At 40.7% G+C, this 13,835-nt stretch overlaps 1 protein-coding gene across 1 annotated transcript in view; it reads left to right on the forward strand.

Moving 5' to 3' along the window:
* map3k10 (mitogen-activated protein kinase kinase kinase 10) overlaps positions 1–11,318 on the forward strand; it is a 37,614-nt gene extending 26,296 nt beyond the window's left edge. Inside the window, exons 5-12 of the mRNA XM_054795044.1 lie at positions 1,164–1,339; positions 3,301–3,547; positions 3,629–3,751; positions 3,833–3,971; positions 4,103–4,215; positions 4,292–4,599; positions 5,809–6,334; positions 8,306–11,318. Coding sequence (XP_054651019.1) covers positions 1,164–1,339; positions 3,301–3,547; positions 3,629–3,751; positions 3,833–3,971; positions 4,103–4,215; positions 4,292–4,599; positions 5,809–6,334; positions 8,306–8,706 — 2,033 coding nt within the window. The 3' untranslated portion in view covers positions 8,707–11,318. The remainder of the gene's footprint in view (positions 1–1,163; positions 1,340–3,300; positions 3,548–3,628; positions 3,752–3,832; positions 3,972–4,102; positions 4,216–4,291; positions 4,600–5,808; positions 6,335–8,305) is intronic.
* Positions 11,319–13,835: the final 2,517 nt, after the last annotated feature.

The raw sequence follows: 13,835 nt of genomic DNA on the forward strand, positions 1-13,835 counted from the left end.
ACACTAGCGCATGCTATTTGTGTTATATATGTTTTGGGCATGCAAGTAATCGTTTCAACTGCCACATTGGTGACCCCAACATGATCCAATGTGGCAGTTGAAAGGAACACGGAGGGTTGGTCCCAAGCGAGACTTTAGTCTTCATCCGCCAACAACAGAATGAATGTCAACACCGGAAACTTCTATTTGGCGCCCAAAAGATCCACGTCCCCAACCCAACAGACGAATGGGAGAAAGGCATGCTCTCTCGTGCCCACAGCAACATGATAACATGATAAATTATCTTTACATCGTTTAGTTTTTTATGTACGTGTCTTAGTAAAAACTGTGCGCATCTACTACATCGCTTTTCCTCCACTTGCTCCACATGCTAATCTGTATCATCCGATAAATGAAGTTCATTGGGTCTGTCAGACTAAAGCGTTGGATAGATCTTTTTATTCTGGCTCAGTAGATCTGCATTCGAAGGTGTGACGAGCGTCATGTTTGTGTGATTCTGTCAGTCCCGTTTGGCTCAGGGATTGTTGCCATATGCTGTCTCTCCACCACGTCTCCTGATTCCTGTCTGCTGCCAGCAGAACAGGCACCATCACTGCATCCGTGCATATTTTGCGACATCGTATATATCTGTATATTGGAAATGATCCATTTAACTGCTCTATTCATATAAAGCACAGAGCGCCGGGTGCGTGGTCTACAAAACAAAATGACCTGTAATTAGCACCAGGTCAAAATACATTGACATTAACAGCTGTGGCTGTAGGCAACCTCGGCATCCAGCAGCTTTATTTATGCTTGCATGCGCTTGCATGCGCTTTAAAATGTTGCTATTCAGCTGTTGTTACACTTCCCGTACTGTTGTTTACAATGAACTCATCAGTGGTATTAATGCCTGCTGAACAGTTTGCTACTTACCGCTAAGACAACAATGGTTCTGTTGCTGCTGTCTTGTGCAATATACTTGTTAATAAATGACCAGGTGGCCAAAAAGAGCTGCAGTATGTTTTCCTTCCTCCACTTTCTCATGCATTCCAAATCATTATTCAAGTTTAAAAATGAGGTGTTACGTAGTACAACCTCTCTCTAATGCCCTGTCCTCTTTGCAGTTGAGTGAAATAAACGTCCCAGATATAATTGGATATAATTGGTCTCTTGTTCATCAGAGTGCTGGAGTCCGAATCCCCACAGCAGGCCCTCCTTCACCAGCATCCACAGGCGACTGTTGGCCATTGAGCAGTCGGCCATGTTCCAGATGCCCCTGGAGTCCTTCCACTCCTTACAGGAGGATTGGAGGCTGGAGATCCAGCAGATGTTTGATGAGCTTCGGGCCAAAGAGAAGGTGAGAAAACCCAAAAGAAGCAACACGTGTATTTCTGTATACAGTGTTCCTTCGTTTATCGCTGGGGGTAGGTTCCCAAAACAGCCCGCAATAAGTGAAATGTGCGAAGTAGCTAACTTTATTTTTTACAATTATTATATATGTTTTCAGACTGTAAAACCCCTCACCATACAATTTATACACTTTTCTCACACAGACATTAACATTTTCTCACATTTCCCTCTTGTTTAAACAGTCTCAAAGTTCAAATTTAGTTTGAACTTTAATGATCAACCTACCCGGTTGGACACAAGAAGTGACTCTCACATATTTCACTCCTCTGATCGTGCCTTGTCATCCTGGCGCCGCTCCGCTGAACGTTTTTGTATCCTTGTTAAAACATATTGCTCCTTTGGTTGTATTTTCTTCCTCCTCCTCGTCCTCCTCCTTGAACCGAAGATTCATTTACAGCATTCCGTAATGGCGCCCTACAACCGCATCTTCTACCTTCCTTAAGCATGTCCAGAAGTCCAACTTTTTGTGCAATGGTTGGATTCTTCAGCCTTTTGGGTGCAGAACATTTCGTCGAGATTGCGGGTTTTGTCGGCCAGAAAACATAACGAGTTCAGAGTCTCTGCAAGCTGTTTGCTAGCGATCATACAACAGGAAACATGGCAGTGCTGCACGAAAGACATTGATTGACAATGCTGTACAGCCAATCAGAACGCAGACCACAATGGGTGGGTTCTCCCTTAGCCAATAAGGACGGTGAACACAATGCACGGGTTCTCCCTAATCAGGACTGTGGTGGTGCTATATTTAGCCGGCTATTGTAGCTTTACTGTGGGTTCCTAATATGCTCATACAAGCACATAAACACATACTGAGACTCCAGCAGCACATGTCTTCAACTCTCACATGATTCTACAACACCATCTACTGGTAGAAGTGGTAAATACAATAACAGACACATACAACATTGCTCTAATACACCACAAGGACGCAGGACACAATGCGTGTTCATACGCTGTTAAATTTTTTTTAGCAAAATTGCATTTAAAAAAAAAACTATGAAACAGCGAGTCTGCGAGAGTTGAACCGCGATGTAGCGAGGGAACATTGTACTGTCACATTTCACAGATGATTATCCTTTTGCTGGATTAATGTAAATATTTGAAAAATGTTGGTATTTTTATGATTTGAATGCATCTGCGTTGTGTTTATGCATTTCTTTATTTTTGTTTGTTTGTTTGCACGCTTCTTCCTGTTTATACATTTTAGATAGTTCTACCACTGCTCCTTTTAAAGACATTGCTTTTTCATTGTAGGGCAATCCACACATTAACAATTACTTAATACAAAATATTTACAGTGCAGGTTTGTCCATTTGTGTATTATTTTAATGACATTCGGGTCGTCCTCCCCACTTAGTTTTTGTACGAATTCACACATTTTAAAAAGAAAAATAACGAGTTTGTGTGCAACTTTTTGGTGAAAAAACGTTGTAATTAAATGAGCATGCGGTCATTGTATGGCCAAAATAAAATTATAAAGTTGTAATTATAAAGGTATAATTATAATTTAATGAAAAAAGTCATAATATTTGGGGATTGTACCTAATTTCAGTGTACAATTTGTGCAGTGACAGTAAAGTTTTTATTCTATTCTATATTATTATATTATTCTATCTAATTTTATTGTGAATTCAGTCATTTTGTTACCACGGTAAAGTTGGACTATCATGAGAAAAAAAACTTGCACTTTAATGAGAATAAAGACATAATTTAAAGAGAATAAGGTTGTAATATTACAGGAATAAAGGTGGACTGTGATGCTGCTAAGAAATCATATTTAATCACACTCTGTGGGTGACATCTCACCTTGTCATTAACTGCCTACAAGGTGGTTTTGCAAATAATAATCACCTTAGCAACAAGCAGAAGGATATGCGAAAAGAGGTGCTAACAAACTTGTCTCTCCAGGAGCTGAGGTCTTGGGAGGAGGCCTTGGCCCGGGCGGCAGAGGAGCAAAGAGAGCAGGAGGAGCAGCTAAGGAGGAGAGAGCAGGAGCTGGCCGAGCGGGAGATCGACATTGTGGAGCGAGAGCTGAACATCATCATCCACCAAATGTACCAGGAGAAGCCCAGCGTGAAGAAGAGGAAGGGTCACTTTAAGAAGAACAGGTTGCTCAAGCTGTGCAGAGATGGCAACAGCATCAGTCTGCCCTCTGGTGGGTTCCACGTATAATTACAACTTTTTCGTGGTGCATGATGAAGTGTGCATCACTTTCACATCTTTTCTTGTGCAAAAGGCTTTGAGCATAAGATCACGGTGCAGGCGTCCCCCAGTGTGGACAAGAGGAAGACACAAGGGAGTGAGAGCACCACGCCGCCCGCCAGCCCGGGCGTCATACCTCGACTGAGAGCCATACGACGTGAGGCCAACGGGAAATTTTTGCTGTAGCGCGACTTTTTGTTTTTCATGTGCTTTAAAGTGTCTGTCTTCTGTGTGACAGTGACCCCCAGTGACGGCAGCAAAACGTGGGGCCGCAGTGCTGTGTGCAAGAAGGAAGACATGTCAGCTGGCAAGAAGAAAGGACGCACGTGGGGGCCCAGCTCCACCCACCAGCGGGAGCGGGTCGGCGGGGAGGAAAAGTAGGTGGAAGGAAATGCAAGAAAAAATGTAAAGGCTATCCTTAAAATGTGCACGCACGTGAAACCAAATATAGAGCTCTTCTATATTGTTATGTTATCGATGAAAGCTTCTTTTTTGTGAATATTTTCAGACTAAAGTCACTAAGCGAGGGCAGCAAAGTCTGGTCGTCCAGCGCACCGAATCTTGGAAAGTCGCCCAAACATGCTCCTATGACAGTGGGCTTCTCCAGCCTCAGTGAAATGGGTCAGTAAAATATTTCCTTTTAACTACTGTCTTTATTCCCTCATCTCCCCTCATATCCGTCCTTCTTATGTCTCAGAGGAGTGCTGTGAGTTTGAGGAGTCACCAGGTTCCTTGCAACCCTCTGAGACCAGCAGTAACGGGGCTGCTGAGGATTCGGGGTCTCTGTGGAGCACCTTGGGGTCTGGTGTGGCTTCTGCCACTGTGGGGTCATCGAGTGCGAGCTCCACTCAGGGTTCTGGGGGTTTTGGGTCGACAATGAGCCACCAAGACTCGCTGAGACGCTGCAGCCAGAGGAAGAAGAGTGACATGTTGTTGTTGGGTTGTGCTTCGCTGCTGGCCTCAGTGGGTCTCGGACAAGACCTGCTGCAGCTGGGAAGACTGCAGGTAAAAACTATTCAGTGTATGGCATGAAATGCAGCGCTATTAGGAGGCCATTTTCATTAATTTCTTTTTATCCCTCCAGTGAAGACGTAACAGTGTGTATTTAGCAGTGTAGGTTTGTCCATTTCTTCATTTCTTTGTGTGCGACTTTCTATCTACAAGTTCAAACCTTGATGTTTTCATGAAATATGATCAGAAATCTTTGGACATTTAAAAAGAATTAAGTTTTTTTAAGTGGTCCTTTATCCCGGAAAATATTTCTTCATCTGTGTGGATTTGCCCATTTGCTTATTTTTTGTTTGTTTGTTTGTTTGTGTGTGCTAGCTACTGGCTATAATTTTACTAGTGTAGATACTAGTTAAAAACTATTTTAACTAGTATTTCACTAATAAATTTGATGAAGAGAATACATTTAAAACTACATCCGAAATTTGAAGCAACATATTTGTTAGTGTGTGTTTGTCCATTTGCTTATTATTTTTAGAATAGGTGTGTCATTTTAAAAAGGACAATTCACAGGTTCAGGACATCGTGAAATAAAATAAGAATAGAATAAATACATAGATAAATATTTAGTAAAAATCTGCAAAAATGAATAGAATAATGTTGTGTATTTATCCGTACGGCTGTGTGTGTTTGTTTATTTGTGTGCAACTTCCTGTCTACAGCTTTTGATACGACCAACCTGGAAAGACTTAAAACTTTGATTCAATGTAATTATTAAATAAAAGACAAATTCATTAAACACTCACTAATCAACTCAGGAAAACCATTAAAAAATGTAAAAAAAAAAACAACCAAAAAACAAAAGTTAAAAATAAGGAAGCATTTTTTTTTTCATTTTGTGTTTGTTGTTTCCTGTTCTTTCTTAATTTTCACGAGAATGAAGTTGTCACATTACAGGAATAAAGTCATAATTTAAAGAGAGTTTGTGTTTTTTGGTTTTGTTTGTTTTTTTGTTTGTTTGTTGTTGGTTTTTTTTTTAGAAATTATGACTTTATTCTGGTAATATTACATTTTTTCTTGAAAAAATACCACATTATCTTATCTAATAATAATAATAATATTTTAAAAAATATATATATAATATTTAAAAAAATTCCAGTAATTCTAGTGAGGCACTAATACTCCACTTTTTATATTTCAAAGTGTTATTTGTTATGATAGTCGTCTTCTAAAGATGTTGTGTGACTGTGACTGTGTTATTTGCAGGTGCTCCAAGATGAGCAGGACCTCAGAGAGGAGCAGAGGAAAAAGAAAGAAAGTCTTTTCCAGCGAACGGGACGTTTTCGGCGCAGCACGTCTCCCCCCAGCAGAAACCTCTCCCTGTCCCTTTCTCGATATCACGACTCGGCATTCTCCTGCTTGGACCCTTCGCCCTCGGTGACGCTCCTCTCCTTGTCCTCGCTCTCTGACTGCAACTCCACCAAGTCTCTCCTCCCCTCCGACCCAGATGACTACGCCCTGACCCCCGCTAGGACGCAGGTGGCGCCAGCGGCCACCTCCCTAAACCCGCTGTTGGACTTACGGACAGAGAGTTTCAAGAAGGAGCCCAACCAGTCTCTCACGCCCACCCACGTCTCTGCGGCCATGGCAATGAACAGGGGACACAGACGCACACCGTCTGATGGTGCCATACGACCCAGAGCACAAACCCTGGTACACCACAGGACACCATCTGACGGCAGCATGCCCATGCCGCCCCCACCTGGGGTACCCAGCATTAGGAATAATCAAGGTAGGACATATTATTTAACATGATTATTCATTTAACTTTAATAAGTAAAGTTATATAATAAATAATGACCAAACATTATATTAGTAAAATGTAATAACCTGAGAGTTTAAAATGGCATAAAATAGTTTTTACTATTATTGTATTTTGACACCCCTATTGTTAAGTCAGTGAAAAACCCAAGCACAAATACTGTATATACTATGTCAAACTAAATTGTTTGTAAAAAAAAAAAAAAGTTATGCAATATATGCATGAATTAAATGATTTTGGATTTTTTCATTGATTTTATTTTACATAAACTTATGTTATGTTATGTTATGTTATGTTATGTTATGTTATGTTATGTTATAAATGAGTAAAATTTGTAATCAGATTAATCACTGTTTTCAAATTAATGAATCATCATTTGCAACTAAATACTAAATACTAAACTAAATACTCTGAAATACAGAGTTCCCTCGTTTATCGCGGGGGATAGGTTTCCAAAATAGCCCGCGATAAGTAAAATCAGCAAAGTAGCCAACTATATTTTTGTACAAATATTATATATGTTTTACGACTGTAAAACCACACACCATACACTTTATACACTTATCTCAGACAGGCATTAACATTTCATCACATTTCTCTGTTTTTTTAAACACTCTCAAAGTTCAAATTTCATTGGAATTTAAATGATCAACTTATGAGATTGGGCACAAGAAATTAAGTGACTCACTCCTCTGATCGTGGCTCGTCCTGGCGCTGTTAGGCTGTAGCGTTTTTGTATCCTTGTTAAAACACATTCCTCCTCCTCGTCCTCCATGAACCGAAGATTCATTTACAGTACTCCAGGCGCCCTACAGCCACGTAACTTCTGCCTTCATTTAGCATGTGTGATGGTTAGCAGCTAGCTGCAACAGGAAACAAGCAGTCCTGCATGAAGGAGATTGATTGACAATGGTCTGCAGCCAATCAGAATGCAGAACACAATGGATGGGTTCTTCCTTAGCCAATCAGGACTGTTGTGGCTTGATACAAACTGAGATGAAACGGACACTCTTGAACTCTCACATGAGTATACAACATCCTCTACTGGTAGCAGTGGTAAATACAATAACAGACACATACAACAGAGCACCGATAGATCACTCTAATACACCACTAGGACGCAGAACACAATGCGCGTTCATACGCTGTTAAAAAAAAAGTGTAAAATTGCACTTAAAACAAATCCGTGAAAGGTGAACGAGGAAACACTGTATACCAATTTTTACTTTATGGAAAGATGAAAAGATGAATGACAGGACAGGATTATATGTATTTGTATGTATTAACAGCTCCAAATTAACTGAGCATTTTAATTTAATATAAGTTAAAAAATAGTACACATCTAAAAATTAGCTAACACTCATTTCTTTAACAGGAGCAGAACATTTGAATCATACTTTAACTGTATTATGAGCAATGAGGGGTCGTGTTCAAAGACACCACGTTGTTTAAGTTGTATTCACGTTTTGAGTGTATTTTCTGGGATTTCCGAGCATACTTAAATGCAGGAAATCGTACTTCCACATTAAGAGTTCCAAAGTGAGTGATAAGAATATCCACTGTATTTTTTCTTTGTATTGCTGTTTATTTAGACCACACAAACAAGCATAATAAAGACGATGTTTGGAGCGTCCGTGAGCGCATCTCACGGTCGTCTAGTGACAATGACGAGGTGTCGTACTGATGACGAAGGGACTAGAGACGTGTTTGTGAGTAGGAGATACACATATGGTGTTGGAATTGCACTGCTGTTGATGTAATCAGGTCGTCACAACACAGAGGTGTGGTTTGCCATGATGCGTATGCATTTTAACGTAATCAGTTAAATAAATTACTTACCTTCGTTAATGCGCTTGTTTTGACAGCCCTCGCTATGTTATGTTAAAAACATTTTTTAAATGACTTTGGCCATACATCCTTTCGTTTTTTTGCCTTCTCCAGGTGTGCTGGACACCCTCGACATCCCTCGTCTCCCAGACCCTTTCGCCATCTTCTCGGCCCCCCACCGCAGGAAGGCTCCAGCCCCTCCCATCCCCGACCCGGCTCCTCTCTGCCTCATCAGCCCCCTTGAGAGACCCAAGACGCTTGGGTTTGCCGCCCGTCCCCGGCCCACTCCAGCCCGGATGAGAGCCGACCCGTGGAAGCTGGGCTCTCTCTCCAGGACCTTGAGCTCGTCACCGGGGAGCAGCTGCGAAAGCCCCCTCGGATCAGCGGACAGCGGCGTCACCGCGACTAGACCCAATCTGATGGACATGGACGTGGAGGGACAGAATTTGGACCACACGGTTCCTCTGTGTGGGAAGCTGCCACCCGCCACACTTTGTGGACAACAGTACACATAGTGAGGAGACTGCCCTGCCACTTTTTTACGTTTTTAACCACTCACTGGAAGCCATCTGTCTTGTGTGCTCTACTACTGAGCATCCTATGAGGTATGGGGCCTTAAAAGCGAGCCCTAACTAACGTGCACACCAGTGAGGGTCAGGACGCCTCTTAAAGCCTTGGATTGTGCTCACTGGCCATCATCGTTCTCACCTGATCTTCTCCTGCAAAAAGCCATTCAAAAGCGACTCTTTGACTTTTAATGCATCTGCCTTCTTTCCTTCTTTCTGCTTGCATCATTGTTAACACAAATACATTCACTATTTCACCACAGCACTCTTTGGAGGGCTCCTCTTCATCATGAACAACATCACAAACATCTTAATCCTCCACCTTCTCCGTCTCCGCCTTCATCCTCAAAACTCAACTTTCTCCGGCAGCAACAATGGATTTAGGCAAGCTCAAAAAAAATAATTATTGCAGCGTTTTTTTTTTCAATTGGTTTGACAAAAACACCACACCAGGTGAACACCATTCATTTACACATTCAATCATTTACTTTTACACATTAAATTCTTTCCTTTTTTCTTTTTTCCTTTTTTTTTTTTTTTACAAAGGAGTATTATGGCCACACTAAAAGAAAGAAAATACAAGAATAAAGTCATAGGATTTTCTGAAATATTCCGAGAATAGTCCTAATATTATGAGAAAAAAGGGGTGAATTTTCATAGAATAAACTAGTAACGTGAGAGAAAAGTCTGATTTTTCAGAGAAAACGTGTTAAAATAAAAAAAACGCAATAACCTCTTAGAGGAAATAAAGCTAAAGAATTAAGGAAGAATTTTACAAGAATAAAGTTGTAAAACTATGAGAAAAAAGGTCATAATTTAATGTATTTTTTCAAAATTGATTGAGAGTACAATTGTTGTGTTACTGCCATAACGCTATAAAATTACAGAAATAAAGTCATAATTTTAAGACAAAAAGGTAATCATTTTACAAGAATAAAGTTGTAATATTACAAGAAAAGGGTTGTACTTGAATGACAATACAGTCATTGTATTAACAGAATAAACCTGTAATATTATAAGAAAAAAGTCAGGATTCTATGAGAATATAGTCACGATAATAACAGAATAAAGTTGCAATTTTTCAGGAATAAAGTCAGAATTTTATGAGAACAAAATTACATTACAGGAATAAAACATAATTAAAAATAATTCTATGACAAAAAAAACAACTAGTAACTGAGTAAACTGAGTAGTTGTAATATTTTTGAGGAAAAGAATAACATAAGAAAAATTCATCCCTCCATTTTCTGCTGCTCGTCATCACTAAGGTCACTAAGGGGTATGATGGAGCCTATCCCGGCTGAATTCGGGCGAGAGGCGGGGTACACCCAGGACTGGTCGCCAGCCAATCGCAGGGCACATATAGACAAACAACCATTCATAATCACATTCATACCTATGGACAATTTAGAGTAACGTAATGTAACATGCATGTTTTTGGAATGTGGGAGGAAACCGGAGTACCCGGAAAAAAACCCACGCACGCACGGGGAGAACATGCAGACTTCACACAGAAATGTCCAAACGGTGATTCAAACCCAGATCTTCCCGATCTCCTGACTGTGTGGTCAACATGCTAACCCCTAGGCCACTGTATGGATAAGAAAAATGTATTACAAAATAATATATTGGAGGATTAATACGTACAAACTATATACAATACTACAGAAACTTAATGGCTGCTGGTCTCAGACTGTTTGAAATGTGTGTGTCACAACTGTAAAAATCTGGATTTTATTCTTGAAATATTAAAACATTTTTCTTTAATTTACAGTGTGGCCCTAACACACCTTCTTACCTTACCTTTTTTTTTTTTTTTAATCTCCGTCAAGGGTTACATTTTTTCGGCACGTGGTGGGTGCATCCGTTGGCTACGAAGTTGTTGCAACATATTGCCATGTCTCTGTCCTTCTACAATATGTAATATTTCCTGGTGGGTGGGGTCCGACATTCCCCCTCGGCTCTCTGGATGCATGCTTCAACATTTGGAGACAACCTGATGTCACGTCTACAACTTCACGCACACCTACACACAGGACCGCTGAACTCAACACGCACCCTTCAGGACCAAGTGGCACTTTATAGGAGCCTCGCTTGTGGGCGACTTGCAGCTGACAAATCATCGTGGATCTGACCACTTGTTTGTGGCAGTGGACTAGGCTGACAGTGCTAGTTAGACTCCTGTGTTTGTGTGCGTGTGTGTGTGAGTGTATTTGTTATATGTATGGAATGATGTTGGAAGAGTTGTCCTGTGATCATGTACAATGAGTATTTATTATGAAATCTATTGTTATTGGAAATAATTATTGCTACCATGCTTTTTCCAGGGATATCTGTACACTGTATATTTGTTAATATAATATTAAGGGCAGGGAGGAAATATGACGTATTGAATCATCCCCTCCCATCTCTTGGGCTGTGGTTAAATGAAGAATAAAGTGTGTCATGTGATGAATGGTTGATGTGAGAGACGAATAATAAAAAAAAAAAGATGCTTCAGTGTTCGTATGGAATCTTTTTTTTTACTGTATACCCCCCATACTGCAACTACAACAGCAATAATACACATTTTCTTCAAATAATACCTCAATAAAACATGTTTTTTGGCACGCCACAGGCAACCATTTTATTGTTTGTATTTTTATTTGAGAATTGTATTTATTTACATCGCGGTTCACCTTTCGCGGATTTGCTGTTTTGCATATTTTTTAACAGTGTATGAACGAGCATTGTGTTCTGCGTCCTTGTGGTTTATTAGAGCGCTCTGCTGTATGTGTTTGTTATTGTATTTACTACTGCTACCAGTAGAGGGTGTTGTATACTCATTTGACAGTTGAAGACGTGTGCGGCTCCACCTAGTCTCAGTATGTGTTTACATGCCTGTATGAGCACATTAGGAACCCACAGTAGACAATAGCCTAAATAGAGAGCCACAACAGTCCTTATTGGCTAAGGGAGAACCCGCCCATTGTGTTCTGCGTCCTGATTGGCTATAGACCATTGTCAATCAATCTCCTTTGTGCTGTTTCCTGTTGTGGTCAATAGTCACTAGCAAACTCGCTAACTGTGTGAGCTGCTTGTTAACCGACAATAAACAATAGGAGAAGAAGCTAAGCTAGCTAAGCTACCTAAGAATCTTCTGTTCAAGGAGTAGGACGAGGAGGAGGACGCCGGCAGAAGCAGGACGAAGCATGGTCAGAGAGAATACGCGTGAGTCACTTAATTTCTTGTGTCCAACTTAGTAGGCTACAATGAACTCAGAGCGTGTGTAAACAAGAGAGAAATGTGAGAAAATGCTAATGCCTGTCTGAGAATAATGTATAAAGTGTATTGTGAGGAGTTTTACAGCCTTAAAACATAGTGTATATAATAACTGTAAACAAATAAAGTTGGCTACTTCACGGATTTCAGAAAGCCAAGGACTGGAGGCCAGACTTCTCACTTAACTATTATTGTTAGTTTAGATTTTATGTCAATGCAAGCCTCTGTCATACCTTCCCATTTTTACCTCAGCTAATGGAGTCTTGAATTAAAACAGAAGCGGAACGGCTCAGGTGGTAGAGTCGTCGTCTCCGGCTTCGATCCTCCTTCCTCCTGTGATCATGTGGAAGTATCCTTGGCAAAGACACTGAACCCCCAGTTGCTCCTGATGCTGTGTCATCAGGAGGTAAATGTGCTAACTCAAAGCGCTTTGAGTGCCTTGGAGGTGGAAAAACGCTATACAAACGAAAGACCATTTACCAAGCAATAAGTTCATGCTAGCCAAAGATCGTCTAAATAACAGGAGCGCTGTTTGTTTCTTTTGTCTCCTGCTCCATGTGGAAGACTTTTAGTACAATGCAGTGAGGAGGGTTGCTTGCACTACCACATGTAAGCCAGTAGATGTCACCCGTGTGCAGTATGATGTCATGTTTTTCTGCAGCCACATGTGTCTGACATTGCAATAACCACCAAGACCAATGACTTCATGCAGAAAAAAGAATTCATTTCACACAAAAAAGGCAGGCTGGATGGAAACATTCCAAATATATGACAACTTCCTCCCTCCTTTTGGTGACAAAGCTGACACGGAAAAGCAAACAAGACACACGTCCGCCAATCAAACGTCCTTCTAGACGCCAGCCAGTTACCTAGCAACCCATCCTCACTGCCATGGCGATGCTATTAAAAGGCAACAACAAAGGGGAAAAAGAGGGGTGATGTGCCTGGAAATGGAAGTGTGCAAAAACAATAAAGACCGCGCGCGCACACACACACACACACAAACAAACGCACACTTTGTCCTTTTTCTCTCTTTTTGGGAAACATCCTGTCCATGCAAGAGACTATGTGCTGGTTTAAGATGATGAATATTTTGAAGTGAGGATTTAACAATGGGTAAACAGATTGCCTGACAGTTGGTGGGTGTGCAGATCTACAGGACTGTCTTTTTTGCCTCACTTTTAATTTATTCTCTCAGAATGATCAACTCTAAACTGTCAGAGGTTGGGTTTTGTTGCTGTTGTTGTTCTAGAAGCTCTGTTTCTCCTGCGTGGGCTGAAAATGTCCTCAGTAGGATGCAATGCTGTTGTACTCCAACAATAGAGCAAACCTTGTGCTAAAGGTGGTCTTTATTTCTAACCAGTGACGCTGCACAGCCTGGAAATCAATACTCAGCATTGCAAAGCACACAACTTCTTTTTAAAATAAATGTTTTGCTTGATGATGGGTTATGTATTTAGGAGAATAATACGGTGCCCGAGAAGTGCAAAACACGTGAACAAAAAACAAAACAAATTCCAATTACACTACCCAGAAGAGGAACGTACCAAAACCCAGTTATAAGACGTGATAACATTTGGACCAGCTAAATGCTAACAAAACAGAAACACTGATTATTGCCCCTGATGACTCAATCCCAGGGATTAAACAGTACTTGGGTGATTTAGGCCAGTCATCCAAACCATCCCTAAGAAAATCGGGAGTTATTTTTGACAAGGACATGTCATTAGAGCAGCACTCTAAACAGCTGACGAGAAACGAAAACTTTAGGGAAGAAAAAGCTGTCTCGTCTACAACTAGTGCAAAACTCTGCAGCA

This window comes from Dunckerocampus dactyliophorus, chromosome 12 (genome assembly GCF_027744805.1).
Source record: "Dunckerocampus dactyliophorus isolate RoL2022-P2 chromosome 12, RoL_Ddac_1.1, whole genome shotgun sequence".
NCBI classification, from domain to species: domain Eukaryota; kingdom Metazoa; phylum Chordata; class Actinopteri; order Syngnathiformes; family Syngnathidae; genus Dunckerocampus; species Dunckerocampus dactyliophorus.